The following is a 20,544-nucleotide window of genomic DNA, read 5'->3' on the forward strand; positions in this document are numbered from 1 at the left end:
ACCCAAAGCAGGTCATCTCCTGCTCTGGGGACCAGGAAGCCAGCCACCCAGTGGAGGTGCTGGCCACAACCAGGGCCCTTTGGAAGGGCCACAGTCTCAGTTCCTAGGGGGTGAGTGCCCCTGGGGCCTCCAGTGTGGCCTGCCTTAGACGGAGGCCTGCCACGTGGGTCGGGGGAAGGGGAAAGGGCGAGGTGCTCCTCTGATGCCAACACAGCCTCAGCCCACGGGCCCAACAAAGCCTGCTCCTGTTTCAGCCTCCAGGATAGTGGCTTTCTGGCTCCCACCCAGAACCACCTCTCAGCCCTTCTGCCCCTCGAGGTCGCTCCAGGAAACCCCTCCCCCCAATGATGGCCCAGACGGAACTCTCTTCATAAAAAAAAATAATTTATTGTCAACAAAGGAGATATATACAACAGGAAAAGAGGTGAACACGAGAGCAGGAGTGACCGAGCCCCCAGGCAGGCTGTTCTGGCCACCTGCGGGGACGGAGCGGGAAGAGGTAATGGAGGCTCCTGGTTTAGGAGCCCGAACAGGTGGGGGAGGAGAGGCAGCCCCCGAGGTAGTGGGACTCAGTTCAACACCGTCGCGACCACCTCTTGTGTAAGGCACTGTGCCAAGGGAGAATGGTGGGGGCCGAGGGGCGGGAGGAGGTCAGGGGGCCAGAGGTCTGGGTCAGCAAAAGGAAGGATTGGGTGGGTGTTCTCCACAGGCCCAATGCCCTACTGCACGACAGCCCGACAGCCCGACAGCCCGACAGCCCTCGGCCCCCCTGGCCTGGCCTCTGTCTTGCTGGGGAGACGTTCTCCAGCGCCGCGGGGACAGCAGATGCTACCCGCCTTCCTCTCCTCCATCCTGCCTTGGCACCTGGTTTTACTCTCCATCAGGTGGCCGAGTCGGGCAGCTCTGAGTGACAAGCCGAAGGGGGACACTGCCTCCTCCCTCCCTCCCTCCCACCCCAGAAAAGCAAGAACCTACACGCCACTCCCTGCCTCTGGCTGCCCCCTGACAGTGGTGCTGGATTCCGACAGAACCGAGGGCCAGTCTGGGGTGTCACCTGCTCCCACACCCTTGCTGCCCTGGGGGTGCTTGGACCAGTCTTGCAGGAGGCTCACTGCCGGGGGCTCCTCCAGCCGCACGCGGATAACCTGGAGATCCAGCGTCCCGCGAAGCCCCGGAGGGGGAGCTGGGCAGGGATGGGAGCAGAGAGCAGAGTCAGGGCCCTCCAGGCGGCCCACCACAAGGATGTTCCCTGGGGGTCTTGGCACACTGCACCCTCATTTCAAGGCCTTCAATTCCACAGCCCAGTACCTGTGGTCTGAGGGGAAGCCCAGGGACAGTGGGAGGCTCAGCTTGTGGCTCATCCAAGGACCAGCACCAAGCACTAGGGCCTCCTCGGGCATCAGCAGGCCCCCTGCAGCCTGCCTCCCCCGTGTATTTTGGATGCTCTGCGTTGTCCCCTGCTCCTTCCACTCTTACCTTCAGTGGACTCCATTTCATCTAAACCTTCCTGGCACCCTAGCCTGATGGGTTGGGGAAATACCCCCAAGCAGAAAAAGGCCTGGCTTTGCCCACAAGGGAGCTCTCAGGTGAACATGCAAGGTAGAGGAAAGAGCCCTGGATGGCGATTCCTGGCTCTGCTTTGCTGCCCTGACCATGGAGGAGTCAGCTGTCCCCCTTAGCAGTGCAGAGAAGCTACTCATAATGGCCAAAACCTCAAGAGTGCCGACAGCCACAGGGCAGCTACCAAGTTGTCCCTTCAACATGGCATATGCAAGTTACATTGAAAAGCAAAGAAAACGGGGGTTGCAACTGTTGTGGCATCGTATTACCTCGGGGTTTCTTCCGCACTGTTTCTAGAGACATGGTGATGGATTGACTGCTTTTTTTTTTGTCTTTTCTGTCTTTTTAGAGCCACACCCGTGGCATATGGAGGTTCCCAGGCTAGAGGTCGAATCGGAGCTACAGCCGCTGGCCTACACCACAGCTCACAGCAATGCCCGATCCTTAACCCACTGAGCGAGGCCAGGGATCGAACCCACAACCTCACGGTTCCTAGTCGGATTCACTTCCACTGTACCACAACAGGAGCTCCAGAGACACGGTGATTTAAAATGTGGCAGAGAAAACAGGTACAATTTTGCTGTTAGGTTTGTTGAGACTTAAGACGACTCCATGGCTGCCACTGGGCTGTGCAACTCAACAAAATGCTTTGTGTCCACAGGAGCTTCTTTCGTCTCTCTGACAAAGGAGCCCACTCATCTGCTCTTTAATTCAACAATAACTTACTGGGCAACTGCACCGTGCCCTGCTCCTCCAGGTGCTAGGGGTATTCCAGTCCATGGGGCCAAGTGGTCTTGGAACTTACGTCCCAGTGCTGAGAGCCAGTGAACAGGACAACGAAATTAAAAAACACATCTGTTGTATCATATACACAGACAAGACAGCCGTGAAGGGAGCAGAGTAGCAGGGAAGGCCTCAGGGAGCTGACAAGGGAGTGAAGATGTATAGGAAACGACGGGGCAGCGGTGTCTGGCTGGGGCACAGCACTCCTCGTGGGAGAAAGAGCAAATGCGGACGCCCCGGTGAGTGGGAGAGAGAAAGGCCCCGGCGTGAGGACCACCGGTCACCACGAGGACTCCGGCTTTTATCTGGAGGGTGAGGCGACACTGCCGGAGGGCTCTGAGCAGAGCAGTGACGGGATCCCACTTGTGTTTTCAACAGGGGCCGCGGCTGCTGTAGGAGACGGACGAGGGCAAAGAACAGAAGCCCACTTGTCTGGGAAACAGGTTCGAGGGTTGTTTAAGGAATCGTGCACGGAGGTCACAGCAGTAGGAGCGAGGGGGTCGATTCTGAGCAGTTTGAAGGTGGGCCTAACAGGTTAGCTGACGACCGATGTGGAGTCTGAGAGATGGAAGAGGATGACTCCGAGGGTTTGGCCCAAGCAAATCAAACAGGGCTTCAGCTTCGCGGGGAAGCGGGGTGGGGAGGGGGAGGCAGGGTTCCCCTCAGAAATGCCAAGTTTGAGAGATCTCAGAGGACCATCCAGCCATGTCACATGGGCAAGAGAGAGGCCGGGACTGACGAAGGAAAAAGGTGGGCTTGTGAGCTGCTCAAAGGCGCTTCGAGCTGTGAGCCTGGACGACATCACACAGGGGGGAGCGCAGATCCTGAGCCACAGCCAGGTCATCCAGTCCGTCATCTGTTCCTTCACCAAACATCCTGTGCTGGGCACTGGGGAAATCCCAGTGAATGAAACAGAAACGTCTCCACCCAAAGGAGCACACATTCGAGAAATGGAAGAACAAGCCCAGAAGCCAACCTGGGAAGCTGGGAACAAACGGGCAAGAGGCGCAGGTGCAACTGCCTTCGAAGAAGCCAGGGGCAGAAATGTCTCCGGGAAGGAGGGAGGGAGGGGAGCCTTGGTCCTGCCAGGCCCGTAAAGACAAGGTCTGAGACCTGGCCGCTGGGCCTACCCTGACAGACGCCAGTGGCGATCCTGCCAAAAAAGCCATTTGAGCGTGGGGTGCTGAGTATGAAAGTTGGGACTCAAGTGGCTTCCAAAGACAGTCTTGGAGGCAGTCAGTACAGAAAAGCTCTCCAGCTTTGCTGAAAAAGGCTTAGCGACAAATGGGACAGGGGCTAGGGTGGCTAGGGAGGGACGAGGGGTCCAGAAAGGAGAAAGAACAGCTTTGTACAGGGTGACAAGGAAGAACCAGAGAAAAGAACAATTCATGGTCCGAAGGAACTGATCCCGGGCACTCCCCGCAGGCAGGGCAGGTCTGCACGGGGCCCAGGAGAAAGGCACAGGCTGCCGCGTACCGGCCACACCGGCCGAGTGGAGAGGGGACCACACCTCCCCAAGGCTCAGTTCCCTCTTCTGTCGAAGGGACGTCATAATACAGAACCTAAGGTGGCTGCGTGGGTTTCAGGAAATACCATACGAAAGAGTTCAGGAAGTGCCAATTCCTGCGGGCGGCAGGGAGGGCGGAGGGGCGCGTGACGGGGAGGGAGCGTCAGAAGAGCGAGAGCAGCGGGTGACCAGAGCCCCAGGCCCTCAGCGAGCAAAGCCGGGAGGACGCATCGGCCCTGGGACGCGCGGAGGCCCCTTGGCAGCCTGATCCCTGAACTGCCTCCGCTTCCCTCCCAGTTGTGCCCAAATCCCTCTGCTTCCCCAGCTTCGCCCCCCTCCTTCCTCCACACTTGTGCACGTGTGTGCATGTGCACACCTTCTCAGAGGGTGGCCGGAGCCTGTTCCTCTTGTTTCTCACTAAGGCTCGTCTCTGAGCAGAGAATGGAAATGTCACCACCAGAATGACAAGTGAGGCAGCCACCACCCACTCGCCTGCCAATAAATCCTTCCTGAGGGCGTCCTTGGTGCCAGGCCCTGTTCTAGGTGCTGAGGGTTCAGCAGTGAACAGGACCTTGCCCCTTATGACGCTTACAAAATCACCGTCTCTCTCTCTCACACACACACACACGCACACGCACACACGCACACGCACACCCACTCCCTCTCCCTTCTCCTTGGTCCAGCCTGGGAACACACTGGGTTTAGCCAAGGTATCCCAAGCCAGATTTCTAGCTCCTATTCAAATTAAACACCAGCAAGACAAAGAGACTTTTTTGGGGGCCACAACTGTGGCATGTGGAAGTTCCTGGGCCAGGGATTGAACCTGAGCCACAGCAGTGACAACGCCAGATCCTTAACCTGCTGAGCCACCCCGGGGAACTCCAAGAGGCTTTCCCCACTATTTGTGAGTGGGCTCTCATGCCGAGAGGCCCCTGAAGTTCCTGGGCCAGGGACTGAACCAGAGCCACAACAGCAACGCCAACCACAGAGGGGACAGTGCTGGATCCTTAACCTGCTATGCTCCCAAAGGGTAGGATCTTTACTCAAATAAAATCCTTGGAGAAATTGAGTAACTCCAAGTAGAGACATTCTGGTTGAGGCCTCACAGGTTTCTGAGACACCTGAGTGTAGGTTTCTTAACACCCCAAACGGTCTGGAGCCATGCTCTGCAGAGCCACTGTGAGCGCCCCATCACTCTCTGCCTGCCGACCCGCGCCCTGGGGCAGACTGTGAGCTTCTTGGGGGCAGAGGTGGCCGTGCCCTTGTCATCTCCCAGAGCACTTCCCTTGGGGCTGCGCTTCAGGAACACTTTCTGCTTTGTCACTTAGTGTCGCCCGCAGTTTCTGGACCATCTCCAACCTCCACAGGTCCCTGCCACTACCGGGAACCCCCTCACATCATTCAATCAGCCCTGTGAACCACAGGCTTTGCCCACTCCCCCCATATGAACCTGAGATCTCAGGGGGTGCCCTTCTCAGCTACTGGTCACTCCAGAGAGGGGGAGTTTGGGCGCAGGGTACCCCAGGGCCTGAAATGAAGGCCCTCTTTTGAGAATGAAACCAGAAGACCCATTAGCCAGAGGAAGAGGCCAGCCATTTAGAGCAGGGGTCCGGGGAGGATACACAGGGGCTCAGGAAACACTCAGGTCCAGGCAGAGCCCAGTCCTGGGAGGCGACTCTGGATGAAACCTGAGACAGTGAAGACCTTGAGCGGTGTGGCCCGTACCCAGACTAAGAAAAGCGGAGCCCCTTTTGGTAAAAAATAAACAGATGAAAGCACTCGTGCACCTACAAGCACACAGAGCCATAAGGCTCCCCCCCAGGTGAATGTGCAGGGTGGAGGAGCCAAGTTCCTGACAGTGGACACCACCAAGGCATGTTGCCTTTTTTTTTTTTTTTCCTGCTTTTTAGGGCTGCACCTGCGGCAAATGAAAGTTCCTAGGCTAGGGGTCATATCGGAGCTACAGCTATGCCACAGCCACATCAGATCCAAGCCACGTCTGTGACCCACACCACAGCTCAAGGCAATGCCGGATCCTTAACCCACTGAGTGAGGCCAGGGATCGAACCTGCGTCCTCATGGTTCCTAGTCGGATTTGTTTACACTGTGCCATGATGGGAACTCCTCTCCTCTCTTTAGGCAAAGAGCACACCTCCTTTTTTGAGAGCCCTGCCCTGGGGAGCCTCCTGCACCCCATGTGCCATCAGGGCTCCAACTTCAAATGCCCATTTCAGGCAGGAAGGACAAGGCACTCTCTGTGTCACCCATTCACTCCTTCAAGAGCCCAGGATGCTATGAGCAGGGCATGGCCTGGAGAGACCAAGAGAGGAGCCAGGCTCAGCTGCTGCCCCACTGGACAGACTAGTCTCAACTGAATTCTGCGACTGCTTGGTGACTGTGGTAGCAGAATCCTCCCCAAAAACGTCCATGTCCTAACCCGCAGGGTCAGTCAATACGGTACATACTACACAGGAGGAAGAACTAAGGCTGCAAATGGAACCGACACTGCTCACCAGCCGAGTGTGCGAAAAGAGAGACCACCTGGATGGTGTGGGTGGGCTCAGGGTAATTGTGAGGGTCCTCAAAGGAGGAGGAGGGAGAAGAGTCAGAACAAAAAATGGCATTGCTGACTCTGAAGACGGATGGAGAGCACAGAACGCAGGCGGCCGCTAGAAGCTGCAGGAGGCAAACCTCTCCCCCGAGGATCCAGAAAGGACCATCGGCCCAGTGAGAGTGGCTCAGGTCGCTGATCTCTGGAACTAGAAAGTAGCACATCTGTGCTGGTGTAAGCCACTAAGTTTGCGGCAATTTGTTACAGCAGCCACAGGAAACGTGTACAAGGACCGTGGAGAAGGGACCAGCTCTCTGAGGCTCAGCCTATCCATCTGGAGAAGACACTTTTATAGAGGACAGAAGATCTGCACATAAAAGTCTCTTAAAATCAGACCATGTGACAGAAGCCCAAGTGCTCACTGCTGTTAGACAACACACAGCGGAGGTGGCAGGTGCTCAGTCTCATCTCCTGTATTCAGTCTCATCTAGGCCCCTGCTCTTCTAGGGCCAAGGTGGGCAGCTCAGGCTCCAGCTGGACTCAACCTTAAGTGGGTGATGGATGTTGGGCTCTGGGGAGCACTGGCCTGACACAACCTATTAACCAGGACACGACCAAGGAGCTCGCGAAATACTTACCTCTCCGGCCAGCCTGTGTCATTCAAATCCACCTGCCAGGGGACCGCGGCATAAGCCCCCTCTACCCCTCTTGGAGGCCAGACCCCAGGGAAACGGCCTGCCTGATCCCCCACTCGTTGTCGTCGTCCCCTCCCAGGAGCTCACCTGGAGAGGGGCTTTCCGCCTGGAGAAGGCCTCCTTCTGCAACTCCCCCCTCTTTGGGCGAGTCCTTGCTGTCTGAGGCCCTGAGCTGGGTGTGGGAGAAGAGCTGGAGGACGAAGCCGGGGGGAAAGCTGCCATCGGTGAAGTGTCGGACCTCGGGGGGAGCTGCGAAAGTCTCTGTGGGTGAGTCAGGTGAGGGGGGATCTGGAAGGGAGGACAGGACGGACCGTGAGTCCAGAAGGCCGGGCTGCCCACCCCACCAAGGCCAGCATCCCGAGGGCGGAGTCTGCGGCCTCGGGTGAGGTGCGGGTGCCGGCTCCCCCTCCCACGGCCCCAGCCTTCCTCCTGGAGCCCACACCTCCCTCTTCACCTGGGTCAGGGTCAGGGTCCAGGTCCAGGGGTTTGGTCATGGGTCTGCCTCTTTTCTTTCTGACCGGCTCCTCTCCAGGGGGCTCCTTCCATCTCTGACCGCGGGGCTTCTTGCTCACTGGTTCTGGGGCCGGGGCGGCTGCAAGACACAGAGATCTTTTCAAGAAGCCCAATTCCTGCAACCTCAGGGCGCACCCCTCCCAACAGCCTGCCCCCACCGGCACGCAGGGCCCCAGCTTCCCCACCCCCCGTCCTCACTGGCTTCTCAGGACTGACCAGGAAGCTCCAGAGGGCGGAGTCCCCGGGGCCGGCTCCTTCTGGGGAGGGACGTGCTGTCCTCGGAGTCGAGGAGCACGACAATCTCCGCTGGCATTTTGGCAGGGTCGGGGTCCGAGTCTGGGTCTGCGTCGACATCCTGGCCTGGGTCTGAAGGGGGCAGACGCCCGTGAGCGACAAGAGTTCTGACTTCGCCCTCCACCACCGCCCCCCGCCCCCGCCCGGCCCAACTACCTGAGTGGGGTGGGGATGGCTGCTCGGCTCTGAAGTCTTGCAAAAGGGCCACCCCCTCACTCCAGGCCTCCAGGATGTTGCTCTTCTCGGAAGGGCTCAGGTCCAGGGTGTGAGGGTGCTGCTCCAGGATGTGGGTGCGTGCCGTGTCTGCCGAGGGGGCCCGGATCTCGGCCCCGCACACCATGCACAGGGCGCGCCCGCTGCCTCCCGGGCTGTTCCCCACCAGGAACTCCTGCTCCCAAGACACCTGCTGCTTGGGCTCCTCACAGCCATCGCTGCCCGCCTCCAGCAGGCTGGGCCTTGGCGGGGGGGTCTTCTCCTGCTGGGCCACTACAGAGGGAAGGGGGGGGGACCGATAAAGACAGAGAACCTGACTCCTCAAACATGAGCGTGTGCAGGGAACATTCCCACCGAGTCTCTTTCCCCTGGAGCCCATGAGGCGCTGGCCACGTTAAGCATAGCCCATGTGTCTCCGTGTACCCTACTACCTCAATCTGGTCTTGGACCACAGGTCCAACCAATTTTTCCAACAGGCTACATTCCTGCATGTTTTTGGCCTTGGCACATCTGTCCAGACCACCCGGGCATCAGTCTGGCAAACTCTGCTTCCTTCCCGGCCCTGCTCAAACCCTCACCCCCGTCAAGCCCTCTCCACCTTCCACACCTGCAGCTGGTTAGATCCACACCGGACCTCCAGGCCAAAGTGCACACTGCCTTGAGGACAAAAACGGCCAATTTTGTCATCTCACGGTCCCCGCAGGGCCTGGCACGCAGGAGAGGAGAGGCTCAACGAGCCTTCTATCAGTGGCGCGTCCACGCCTATTCCTCCATCCATTAAGGCCCCATCAAGAGGCCACCCCACCCTGTTGGAACTAGCTTCCCCTTCCACAACGCCCAGAGCCTTTGCAGTGGTGACTCTACCCATTTCTACTGGTCAACATGCCACCTGTTCCCTGTGCCCATCAACCATGAGCTCCTACAAGGTTGGACCCCTTCTCAGCTCAGCAAAGGATGCAGGCTCAGACCCATGGTAGCCTGGCAGCTCAGTGCTTCTGATTCCTCATGGCCGCACCCGTCTTGCCTCCCAAGAAGGGGCAAGATACAAATATGGGAGGTCCCAACACCTGTGGACTGCCTGGAAGAGGTGGCATTGGAAATGGGTATGAAAATTGGCTTGGTTTCAGAAGACAGCTCCAAGGCTGGCTTGCACCTCTCCCATGTGACCCCGGACAGAAATCTTGACCTCTTGGTTGCAGCTGTGCTGTCTTTCCCACCACCCCTCCAGCACAGCTTTTGCCAAGGTCACTGATGATAAATCTAGCAGTCAGCTCTTGAACTTCATCCTTTGACCAATTGCTTTCTCCATCTTGATTTCTGTCACCTGGATTCCTGGGCACCGCCTTCTATTGGTTCTTCTCTTACTTCACTGGGGCTCTTTTTTGGGCATTCATGCCTGTTTCTTCTCCAAAAGACATGTCTTCTCACCGAGGCATCTCTGCCCCACCTGTGCTCCCCGTTCCCCTCACCGTTTCTTTTCCTCCAAAGTACACAATGCCGTCTGATGCGCTTTGTGTGTTCACAGAGTTTCCCCACAACAACAGAGGTCCAGGACAGAATGGACTTTTTTTTTTTTGTCTTTTTTGCTATTTCTTGGGCCGCTCCTGCGGCATATGGAGGTTCCCAGGCTAGGGGTCTAATCGGAGCTGCAGCCACCAGCCTACGCCAGAGCCACAGCAACGCGGGATCCGAGCCGCTTCTGCAACCTACACCACAGCTCACGGCAATGCTGGATCCTTAACCCACTGAGCAAGGGCAGGGACTGAGCCCGAAACCTCATGGTTCCTAGTCGGATTCGTTAACCACTGCACCACGACGGGAACTCCAGAATGGACTTTTTATCCTTCACACCTGTGCCTGCAGCACCCAGTGCAGGGCCTGCCATGTAGTGGCATTTAGCAGCGTTTGATGAGGAATGACTCAACCTCCAGACCGGAGTCAATGCGACATTCCATGACTCTGCCCTTGGATCCCTTCCGTCTACCTCGCTCCTCTGATGGTCTCTTCCCTACGGCTGCCTGCTGACAACTCCCAGGTCTACACCTCTAGCCAGACTCGCCCAGGAACTTTATTTATTTTTTGCTTTTTAGGGCCGCACTCTCGGCATATGGAAGTTCCCAGGATAGGAGTCAGATCAGAGCTATAGCTGCTGGCCTAGGCCACAGCCACAGCCACACCAGATCCAAGCCTCGTGTGTGACCTACACCACAGCCCATGGCAATGCCAGAGCCTTAACCCACTGAGCAAGGCCAGGGATTGAACCCACATCCTCATGGATCCTAGTCGGGTTCATTAACCACTGAGCCACGAGGGGAACTCCCTTGCAGGAAATTTAGAGTCACATGCCCTAACTTCCCATCTGACCTTTCCGCTTACATATGTCATAAATAAACAGGTTCCAACCTTAATGCACTACCCCACAATCCTGCACCCAGTCCTCCCATCTCAGCAAGTGGGAAGCCCATCCTTCCAACCCCCTGGCCCAAAGCCTTCATTTAGTCTTTTTTTCCTCCCCCACCCCAAATCTTCCAGGAAGTTTCTGCTTCAGGACCTGTGCACTTGTCATAAGCTCTGCCCAAATGTTTTGTCTCCGATTATCTATAGGTTCTCTTCCCTCGCTTTCTTAGGGTCTATGCTTAAAATGCATCTTTTTACAGAAGCCTTTCCTGCCCACTTGACAGGCAAATAAAACACCCCAACTCTTTTCTCCTTACTTTGACTTACTTTTCTCTGAATCACCTATTGCCACTCAACATGCGACACACATGTCTATATTTGCTTTTGTTCATTAGTGTGTGTGTGCACGCGTGCGCGTGTTCCAGAGAGCAGAGCTCTATCTTTGCTTATAGCAATTAGCATGGCCAGTCTAAAACAGTGTCCGAAATAGTAGGGGCTCCCCAAAATACCTGATGAATGACTTTTACTTCTCTGGGGAAGAAGAATGCTCTTGGTGAGAGGATTAACTCAGCCAGCCTGGCACTGAGCACTCAGAAGCAGGGAAAGAACCTCTTTTGCTTTGAAAGCTCTCAGAAGGGTAGCGGGCCTTTTCTTTCCCACATTTTATAACCCCCATGACTGCAAAAAGAAGGCAGGCAGTGCAGGGAGACACGGATACACTCTACTGAAGCTAAAGGAAAAGGCCTCCCTCTCACCCTCTTTCGGGTATTGTCCCCCATAAAGAATGAGCTATCTAGGAATGAAAAGATCTGCATTTTCCTGAACAGTAAGGCTTCCACCACAGTGGCCCTTGACTTTTCTTTATGATTTGCAAGATCCTGAGGACTGCAGAAAGCGGTGAGGGAGGAGGGAAAAGCGAGAGCTCCCAGACTGCTCCTCAAACCCCTTCCCAAGGCCAATCTCTTCGTAGTGGCTGAGGGCGCCCTTCAGAGCACTTCTTTTGCAAAACTGGGTGCTGTTTGCTATCTATCCCTTTCACTCCTCAAGCGCTGGAATCTGACACCTGTGGCTCATTCAAGTGCAAGGCCCGGGAATGCAGAGGGGACAGCAGAAAAGCTTTAGGAACGGAGCGCCCTGAAAATCTTCCTCTTGGCGGGCTGCAGAGGCGCCTGCCTCCACCCACCGAGTCGCTCCGGACACCACGGTGCGTGGCCCAGCCTCCGGCCTGAAGGCCCTGCAGCCCCTCGGCCTAGAACACAGCCTGGACCATGCGCCTGCCTCTGCCTCCGCAGTATCCGCGGTTTGGGGGACCGGCCAGCGTCACCTCGAAGCCGTCGTGCTGGGCCCGGGCGAGGGGGCGCTCGGGCACCGGAAGATCCGGAGCGCGCGGGGCGTGGATCGAAGGCTCCAGACCCTGGGCGGGGGCGGGGGAGGGGGAATTCGGGGAGGCCTGAGATTCCAAACCCTGGTGGGGGTGGAGCAAGAACCCGCCAGGGCCTCAGACTGAGGGGGGGAGGGGGCGGCCGGGCCCCAGGCCCGAGCAGGTTGGGGGCGCTTGGGCCCCATACTGGAGGTGGAGGAGGGGGCACCAGGGCCCCCGACTGGGGATGGGAAACCCCGGCTCCAGACCGTGACGCGGAAGTGGGATCCCCTCCCATCCTCACCTCGGAGCATCGGCTCGGGCCGCGGAATTACGGCCACCACCATGGCCTCCTCGTCGTCCTCCCCTTCCTCGCATTTGAGCGTCACCTCGAAGCAGTCGAGTGCGGAGCCCTCGGCCTTCAGGGCCATGGCGCGGCCGGGGCTGGGGGGTGGATCTCGGTGACCTGACGCCGGAGGACAGCCGCACAGGCCTTGGCGCGCAAACCAGCAGCCGCCTCCCGCCCACTGCAGCCCCCTCCCCGCCGCTCGCCGGCCGGGCCTGCGACCGGCGCGTCAGGGCCTCCCCGAGACCTAGAGCGTCGGGACCCCGGGCGGGGAGGGCTCAATCCGGGGCCCCAGCCCCCCGCCGCTCCCTTTTATGGAGGCTCATTGTCGGCGCCCGCCCGGCCGGCCCGCTGCGGGCCCGCCCCCGGCTCCGCGCGGCCAATCGCGCTTGGCCCCGCCCCGGGCACGCGGCTCCGTTAGAATCCCGGGGACCCGCAGGGGGCGGGAAGGGTCGTGGGCTTCCGGCCGCCCTCCCGTGCGGAGGCGGGGGTCGCTAGCCAGCAGAGGGGGCACCCTGAGTTCCCCAAAGCCAGGAGCATCCTGAGCTGGTGACCTCTCCTGGCGGGTCGCCCTCCACTCAAACACCCGTCGGGCACGTCATTGGCTGGCAAGGAGAGCGCTACCAGGGGCCCCAGGATTTTGATAGGGGTCGTTCTTGCCTTTTCCTGTACAAGCCTTCCTCCGCCAGAAGATGCCCTGGGCGCAAACATAACCGGTGGGGGAGCGGAAAGGGCTTTGGCGTGGGAACAATGGAGACTGAATTCCTTCTGATTTGCTAGCGCTGTGACCTTGAGTACCTTATCAGTTTTCTTAGACTCTTTCGTCCTTTCAAAAAAAAAAAACCTTGTGGAGCCTTCTGGACAAGGGAATGCAAAGTCTAAGAACCAAGTAGAATGTGGGCACGCGGAAACCACCCCAAGGGTTGTGATTTCCACCTTTATTTATTTATTTTTTTTGTCTGTTTGCCTTTTCTTGGGCCGCTCCCACGGCATATGGAGGTTCCCAGGCTAGGGGCCGAATCGGAAGTGTAGCCACCAGCCTAAGCCAGAGCCACAGCAATGCAGGATCCGAGCCGCGTCTGCAACCTACACCACAGCTCACGGCAACGCCGGATCGTTAACCCACTGAGCAAGGGCAGGGACCGAACCCGCAACCTCATGGTTCCTAGTCGGATTCGTTAACCACTAGCGCCACGACGGGAACTCCCCACCTTTATTTTTTATTTTTTTGCTTTTTAGGGCTGCACCCTAGGCATATGGAAGTTCCCAGGCTAGGGGTGGAATCAGAGCTACAGCTGCTAGCCTACACCACAGCCACAGCAACACCAGAGCCTGGCCTTGTCTCTGACCTACACCACAGCTCATGGCAAGGCTGGATCCTTAACCCACTGAGCTGAGCGGGGCCAGGGATTGAATTTGCATCCTCATGGATACTAGTCAGGTTCTTAACCTGCCAAGCCACAACGGGAACTCCTGATTTCCACTTTTTAAATGTGAGTCCAGAGATTGTGACCTTCCCCAAAGGTCACGCAGATGTCCTTGAGAGCCCCAAGACCTGAGTCCAGTTGCCATGACGCTGCTGCATCATAATCCTGGTCTGGCAGAGCTTTGATCTCTAAGACATAGAATGTACATCACCTGCTCTAGAAGCCTTCATGAGATTTGCAGTGGAGAAAATGTCTGACGCTGAAAATCCATCTTAAAATGCCACTGACAGAGTTCCCGTTGTGGCTCAGGAGTTAAGAAACCCGACTAGCATCCACGAGGACACGGGTTCCATCCTTGGCGTTGCTGTGAGCTGTGGTGTTAAGGATCCAGCATTGCCGTGAGGTGTGGTGTAGGTCGCAGACACAGCTGGGATCCCCAGTTGCTGTGGCTGTGGCGTAGGCCAGCAGCTACAGCTCCGATTCAACCCCTAGCCTGGGAACCTCCAGATGCCTTGGGTGTGGTCCTAAAAAGACAAAAGACAAAGAAAATAAAAATTTTTTTAAATCATTAAAAAAAAAAGCCACTGTATCAGACCAAATGCAGTAACAATCAGGTGAATGCAGTAGGTCGAGGGCCGGAGGGGAGATGTGAAACACTCTATATGGACTACAGTATGTTTTTTTTTTTTTTTTTTTTTTTTTTTGTCTTTTTGCCATTTCTTGGGCCGCTCCCGCGGCATATGGAGGTTCCCAGGCTAGGGGTCCATTCGGAGCTGTAGCCACCGGCCTACGCCAGAGCCACAGCAACGCGGGATCCGAGCCGCGTCTGCAACCTACACCACAGCTCACGGCAACGCCGGATCGTTAACCCACTGAGCAAGGGCAGGGACCGAACCCGCAACCTCATGGTTCCTAGTCGGATTCGCTAACCACTGCGCCACGACGGGAACTCCTACAGTATGTTTTTAAGTGAAGGCTTTTCTACTTTCAAGTATATCCAGTACTTGAAAGGCTTTGCAAATAAAGGTATTCCCAAGCCTGTTTAACTAATTTCCAGGCAATGGCTGGTCTCTACCCCTCCTAGCTCTTCTCCTCTCTTGGAACTGCCCTGCAGGGTGCAGTTTCTCAACTTCCAGGACAGCTGCCTTCAGGCTTGGGTTTAGCCAATAGGAGACAGGGGCAGGATACCAGAGGGTTGGATGTAGGAAAAAGCCAGGTTATTTCTTCTCGCTCTCTCTCTTTCTCAGGCTCTAGCAGGTCTCCAGCAGCAGCAGAAGAGGCTCCTCTGTGGCTCCAGCTTCTGCTGGCTATAAGGGTGGTCCTCCCCCTTGGGCTCCATTAATTTCTCCTCCTCCACTTGTCCCTACAGTTTAGGACAGAAGTAGGCAGCTTCTTGTTTTTGCTAATCTCTGAGTTGCCCCGTTGTCTCCTGTTGAGTTTCTTGGCTTTTCTATCAACCCGTCACTGGAGTCACCAATATCATGTTAAATTCGGTTGTACATACTTAGAGTGGTTCTTGTTGGCCTGGTTGGACCCTGAGTGATATGCCCAGTATTATACCAGGCACTCGGTAGACGTTATTTCTTAGTGATTGTTGTTCCCATTTTACAGAGCTGGAAGCTGACAAAGGGTTACATGACTTGCCCAAGGTGATACTGCAAGAATCCTATTTCATCAAATCTATGATGAGCATTTTCCCACATTTAAACATCTTTGAAAATGGGGGTGTCTTTTTCTGTAATGGATAGCAATGTGAAATTTTAGGAATATCAAGAAAGTGTAAGATGAGGAATTCCTGTTGTGGCGAAGCGGAAATGAATCCGACTAGGGACCATGAGGTTGTGGGTTTAATCCCTGGCCTTGCTCAGTGGGCTTAAGGATCCGGCGTTGCCGTGAGCTGTGGTGTAGGTTGCATATGCGGCTTGGATCCCTCATAGCTGTGGTTCTGGTGAAGGTTGGCGGTACAGCTCCAGTTAGACCCCTAGCCTGGGAACCTCCATTTGCCGAGGGTGTGGCCCTGAAAAGACAAAAAGACAAAACAAAAAACAAAAAAAACCAAAACAGAATGGAATAAAAAATAACAGGTTCAAAATGGAGTCATTTGCCCCCAGGACAGCAAATCAAGACTTAACTGCAATTTCAACCCCTCCCAGGTATGTGACCTATAAACAGACAGTCTGAAACTTCCAGATCAGCAGTCGTGAGGTAATGGGCACAAATGATCCCTGCCATTCTCTCGCCCCCAAAAGAAGATGATCTGGCCCGAATCAGTTCTTTCTTTTGCTGATAACTTCCCCGCTCACTCCTCCTTCCCTCTACAAACCCGCTCCCTTCTGTACAATTCCTCGGAGCCCTTTTCTGTTTCCTAGGGAGATGCTGCCCAGTTTATGAATCGTTAGATAAAGACAAACCTTCACACTTACTCCGGTTGAATTTTGTAGTTTATCAGTGCTTGGAATGAGACATGCTTGGAGGTTGAGATGGGCCCACTTCCTGGCCACATAAATGACTTCAATTTTCTGAGTGATTGCTGCTGCTTTACCAAAGACAGTACTCTAGTCCTGCTTGAATCCTCCTGCCCCCCCCAGATAAACATTATAAAGATGTCGGGTCTCTAAACTGCCCCTGCTTCTTGACAGCATTCAACCCAGAACTGGTCCCCACTTAAATACCTCCCCAGAACAGTGCAACGAAAACTTAAATTTACACAACTTAGAATAGATTTACAAGGAGATCCTGCTGAATGGCATTGAGAACTATGTCTAGATACTCATGTTGCAACAGAAGAAAGGGTGGGGGAAAAAATATAATTGTAATGTATACATGTAAGGATAACCTGACCCCCTTGCTGCACAGTGGGAAAATAAAAAAAAAAAAAAAAGAAAAAAAAAGAAAACTTAAATTTAAGGACACACATACAAGGGAAATGCCCAGGACGCATACTACGCAGTTCAATAAACTACGCAGTTCAATAAACCGAACTTTTTTGACCACAGGTTTGTTTCTAATGGTCTTTGATCTAGGGCTTTGACAATCTTAACCAATTCGTTTTGCTTATATTTTCATTTTTATGTATATGAAGAGTGATATGTAATATAAAAGAAAAACAAACCTCTGTCAGAATACTTACTGGTGGAGCTTCCATTGTGGCTGAGAGATAACAAACCCCACCCGTATCCATAAAGATGTGGGTTTGATCCTTGGCCCCGCTCAGTGGGTTAAGGATCCGGCATTGCCATGAGCGGCAGTGTAGGTCCCAGACAAGGCTGGGATCTGGTGTTCCTGTGGCTATGGTGTAGGCCAGCAGCTACAGCTCCAATTCGACCCCTAGCGGGGGAACTTCCATATGCCTCGGGTATGGCCCTAAACAAAAGAAAGAAAAAAAACTTACTGGTATCAGTAAGTATTGGGGGCATTTTCTTTTTTTTCTTTTTTTTTCTTTCTTTTTGGCCACACCTGTGGCATGCAGAAGTTCCCAGGCCAGGGACCAAACTTGAGCCACATCAGTAACCAGAGCCATGCTGGATCCTTACCCCACAGAACCACCAGAGACCTCCTTGAGCTCTTTTAGTAACTAAAATACCACTCAAGAGATAAAAAAAATCATTGCGTGAGAAGGTGGAAGCGTTTTTTTCTTAGGGGCACCTAACATAGTGGGTTCATCTTTCACCTTGTCCCGGATTTAATGAAATCTAGTCAGCCGAAGAAGCAGGATTCAGCTCCGGTTCTGTGCATCCCCCATCCTGGCTCTTTCCACGGCAGTGCCATGCTTCCTCTAAGCGAACTTTAAGTAGATAGTAAATGAATGAAAAGGTAGATATTATTAGCTCCAATGTCTATACACAAACTGAAGAATTTGAAGAGAAATAAGTCATTTCAGTCAAATCACTTGCAAGTCACAGAGTGATTCTGATGGCAAAGCAGGGGCCCTTTTCCATTACACCTGCTACTAAGGGAGCCCTTTCTGTACTCAGCCTGCGAGGGGAAACTCAGAACCATTTTAGATGGAGTTGCTATGACCTCCCAGCCATTGGCTGCAAACTCTGCTGAGTTCTTCCTGAAGGAATTGGAATTTTAAATTTTTTTTTTTTTTTTTTTTTTTTTTGTCTTTTCTAGGGCCGCACCCATGGCATATGGAGGTTCCCAGGCTAGGGGTCTAATTGGAGCTGTAGCTGCCGGCCTACACCACAGCCACAGCAAAGCAGGATCCTCAAACCAATGAGCGAGGCCAGGGATTGAACCCGAAACCTCATGGTTCCTAGTCAGATTTGGTAACCACTGTGCCGTGACAGGAACTCCCACATTTTAATTGCTGAGCTGGCCCCTTGTGGAGGAGAGCTGGTAGAGATTTACTAGACACCTATCTTACTCAACATCTTACCTTATGTAGCGCAGCCTCCCTTCAACAGGCTCACAACACATACATTAGCCTACAGTTGTGCAAAATCATTGAAAACAAAGCATATTATCTTTTTCTTTTTGGCTGCCCCCGGACATAGAGTGCCCAGGTCAAGAATCAGATCCAAGCCACAGTTGCCACCTACAGCAACAACGCCTTAACCCACTGTGCCTGGCCAGGAATCAAACCTGTGTCCCAGCGCTCCACAGATGCTGCTGATCCTGTTGCGCCACAATGGTAACTTCTCAAAGCCTATTTTATAATAAAGTGTTGAATAGCTCATGTAATTTATTGAATCTTGTACTGAAAGTGGAAAGCAGAATGGTCATCTGGGGAGTTCCCACTGTGGCGCAGTGGTTAACGAATTCCACTGGCACCCATCAGGACAAAGGTTCAATCCCCGGTCTTGCTTAGGGGGTTAAGGATCCGGCGTTGCCATGAGTTGTGGAGTGGGTCTGAGTCCCAGCTCGGATTCCGAGTTTCTGTGGCTGTGGTGTAAGCCAGCAGCTCCGATTTGATCCCTAGCCTGGGAGCCTCCATATGCCATGGGTGCGGCCCTAGAAAAGACAAAAAAAAAAAAATAAAAAAAAAAAAGAATGGTCATCTGGGTACAGAATGGTTGGAAGTGTATGGGTTACTCACCCTGGTGACCATGTGGCAGGCTGGGCGCTGTGGCTGCTGCCACCCAGTATCACAAATGAAGCTGCATATTGCTAGCCTAGGAAAAGCTCTAAATTCAAAGTACGGTTTTTACTGAATGCATATCATTTTGCAACCATTCTAAAGTCGAAAATTCTAAAACCATCATGAGCTAGGGAACATCTGTACAGTATGAATATCTTGAAGCAAAAAATTGAATAACATTGATACAGATCAGAAGTAAACATGAGAAATGGAAATAAATCTGTTGTGATGGCAGAATTATTGGGTGAAAAATAGGCACGTTCAAAATGTCGTACCAGACAATTCGTATGCAGGTTAAAAACAGTGATGGAGGGAGTTCCCGTCGTGGCGCAGTGGTTAACAGACCCGACCAGGAACCATGAGGTCGAGGGTTCGGTCCCTGCCCTTGCTCAGTGGGTTAAGGATCCGGCGTTGCTGTCCCTGTGGCTCAGATCTGATCCCTGGTCCCGGAACTCCATATACCATGGGGTGGCCAAAGAGAGAGAAAAGAAAAAAAGTGATGATCCGTATTTTTATACGGAAAAGTATTCATGAAATTTTAATTAACAATAGAGATTGCAAAGTAGTATCTATATCATAATGCTGCTTATGTTAAAAATAGCACTGGTGTGACTATATATATAAGAAATTGTATAAGAATGAACACCAAGCTTTAACATCAGTTAACCCTGAATTGGAGGGGAAGAGGATTATAGCTTTTACATTTTCAAGTATTCTGTATTGGAGTTCTCTTGTGGCACAGTGGGTTAAAGGCTAAGCATTGTCACTACAGCGGCTCGGGTCCCTGCGGCAGGCAGTGTGGGTTTGATCCCTGGCCCAAGAACTTTCACATGCTGCAGACACAACCAAAAAAATAAATGAATGAAGCTTTCTGTATTGTCTGATATTTTTACTTTTTTTTTGTCTTTTGTCTTTTGTCCTTTTAGGGCCTCACCAGTGGCATATGGAGGTTCCCAGGCTAGGGGTTGTATCGGAGCTATAGCCACTGGCCTACGCCACAGCCACAGCAACACCAGATCCTTAACCCACTGAGCGAGGCCAAGGATTGAACCCAAAACCTCATGGCTTCTGGTCTGATTCGTTTCCGCTGTGCCACAATGGGAACTCCTGATATTTTTGCTTTTATAATCAGAGTTTAAAATACAGTGATTTCTTGGGAGTTCCTGTTGTGGCTCAGTGGTAATGAATCCAACAAGTATCCATGAGGATGCGGGTTCAATCCCTGGTCTTGCTCAGTGGGTTAAAGATCTAGCGTTGCCATGAGTTGCAGTGTAGGTTGCAAACAAAGCTCAGATCACGCATTGCTGTGGCTGTGGTGTAGGCCAATGGCTACAGCTCCGATTCAACCCCTAGCCTGGGAACTTCCATGTGCCATGGGCGCAGCCCTAAAAAGACAAAATAAAATAAATGCACCATAAAAAAAATACAGTACTTTCTGGAGTTCCCATCGTGGCTCAGTACTAACGAACCCAACTAGTATCCATGAGGATGAGGGTTCGATCCCTGGCCTCACTCAGTGGCTTAAGGATCTGGCGTTGCTGTGAGCTGTAGTATAAGTCTCAAATGAGGAGTTCCCGCCGTGGCTCAGTGGTTAATGAATCCGACTAGGAATCATGAGGTTCCAGGTTCAGTCCCTGTCCTTGCTCAGTGGGTTAAGGATCCGGCGTTGCCATGAGCTGTGGTGTAGGTTGCAGATGCGGCTCGGATCCCGCGTTGCTGTGGCTCTGGCATAGGCCAGTGGCTACAGCTCCAATTAGACTCCTAGCCTGGGAACCTCCATATGCCGCAGGAGCGGCCCAAGAAATGGCAAAAAGA

At 53.8% G+C, this 20,544-nt stretch overlaps 1 protein-coding gene across 3 annotated transcripts; it reads right to left on the minus strand.

The window, feature by feature from the left end:
- Positions 1 to 367: 367 nt before the first annotated feature.
- On the minus strand, positions 368 to 12,506 carry SPINDOC (spindlin interactor and repressor of chromatin binding). 3 transcript variants are annotated; one of them, XM_003353799.5, is made up of 6 exons: positions 12,178 to 12,506; positions 8,060 to 8,389; positions 7,826 to 7,975; positions 7,551 to 7,688; positions 7,184 to 7,384; positions 368 to 1,183 (listed from the first exon to the last, which is right to left on the minus strand). In XM_003353799.5, the coding sequence occupies exons 1-6, from the start codon at positions 12,302 to 12,304 to the stop codon at positions 972 to 974; spliced, it is 1,158 nt and encodes a 385-aa protein (XP_003353847.2). In that variant the 5' UTR covers positions 12,305 to 12,506; the 3' UTR covers positions 368 to 971. The 3 variants fall into 3 exon arrangements, 2 of the variants coding, with proteins under 2 accessions (XP_003353847.2, XP_020938561.2); XM_021082902.2 differs by having other exon boundaries at positions 368 to 3,231; XR_014836876.1 differs by having other exon boundaries at positions 1,044 to 1,183; positions 7,040 to 7,384.
- Positions 12,507 to 20,544: the final 8,038 nt, after the last annotated feature.

This window comes from Sus scrofa, chromosome 2 (genome assembly GCF_054392235.1).
Source record: "Sus scrofa isolate SSC_HxYL_T2T_F1_AM1 chromosome 2, Sscrofa_HxYL_maternal_Yorkshire_Landrace_v2.0, whole genome shotgun sequence".
In the NCBI taxonomy this organism is placed as follows: Eukaryota; Metazoa; Chordata; class Mammalia; order Artiodactyla; family Suidae; genus Sus; species Sus scrofa.

What these genes read in the sequence shown, in the direction of transcription:
- SPINDOC (XM_021082902.2), bottom strand. Translation starts at nt 12,304, where the DNA reads ATGGCCCTGAAGGCCGAGGGCTCCGCACTCGACTGCTTCGAGGTGACG. An exon ending in GCCCGAGCCGATGCTCCGAG is followed by an intron (nt 8,390 to 12,177) that starts GTGAGGATGGGA and finishes TTCCCTCTGTAG; the next exon opens with TGGCCCAGCAGGAGAAGACC. An exon ending in GGCGGAAAGCCCCTCTCCAG is followed by an intron (nt 3,232 to 7,183) that starts GTGAGCTCCTGG and finishes GGATTTCCCCAG; the next exon opens with TGCCCAGCACAGGATGTTTG.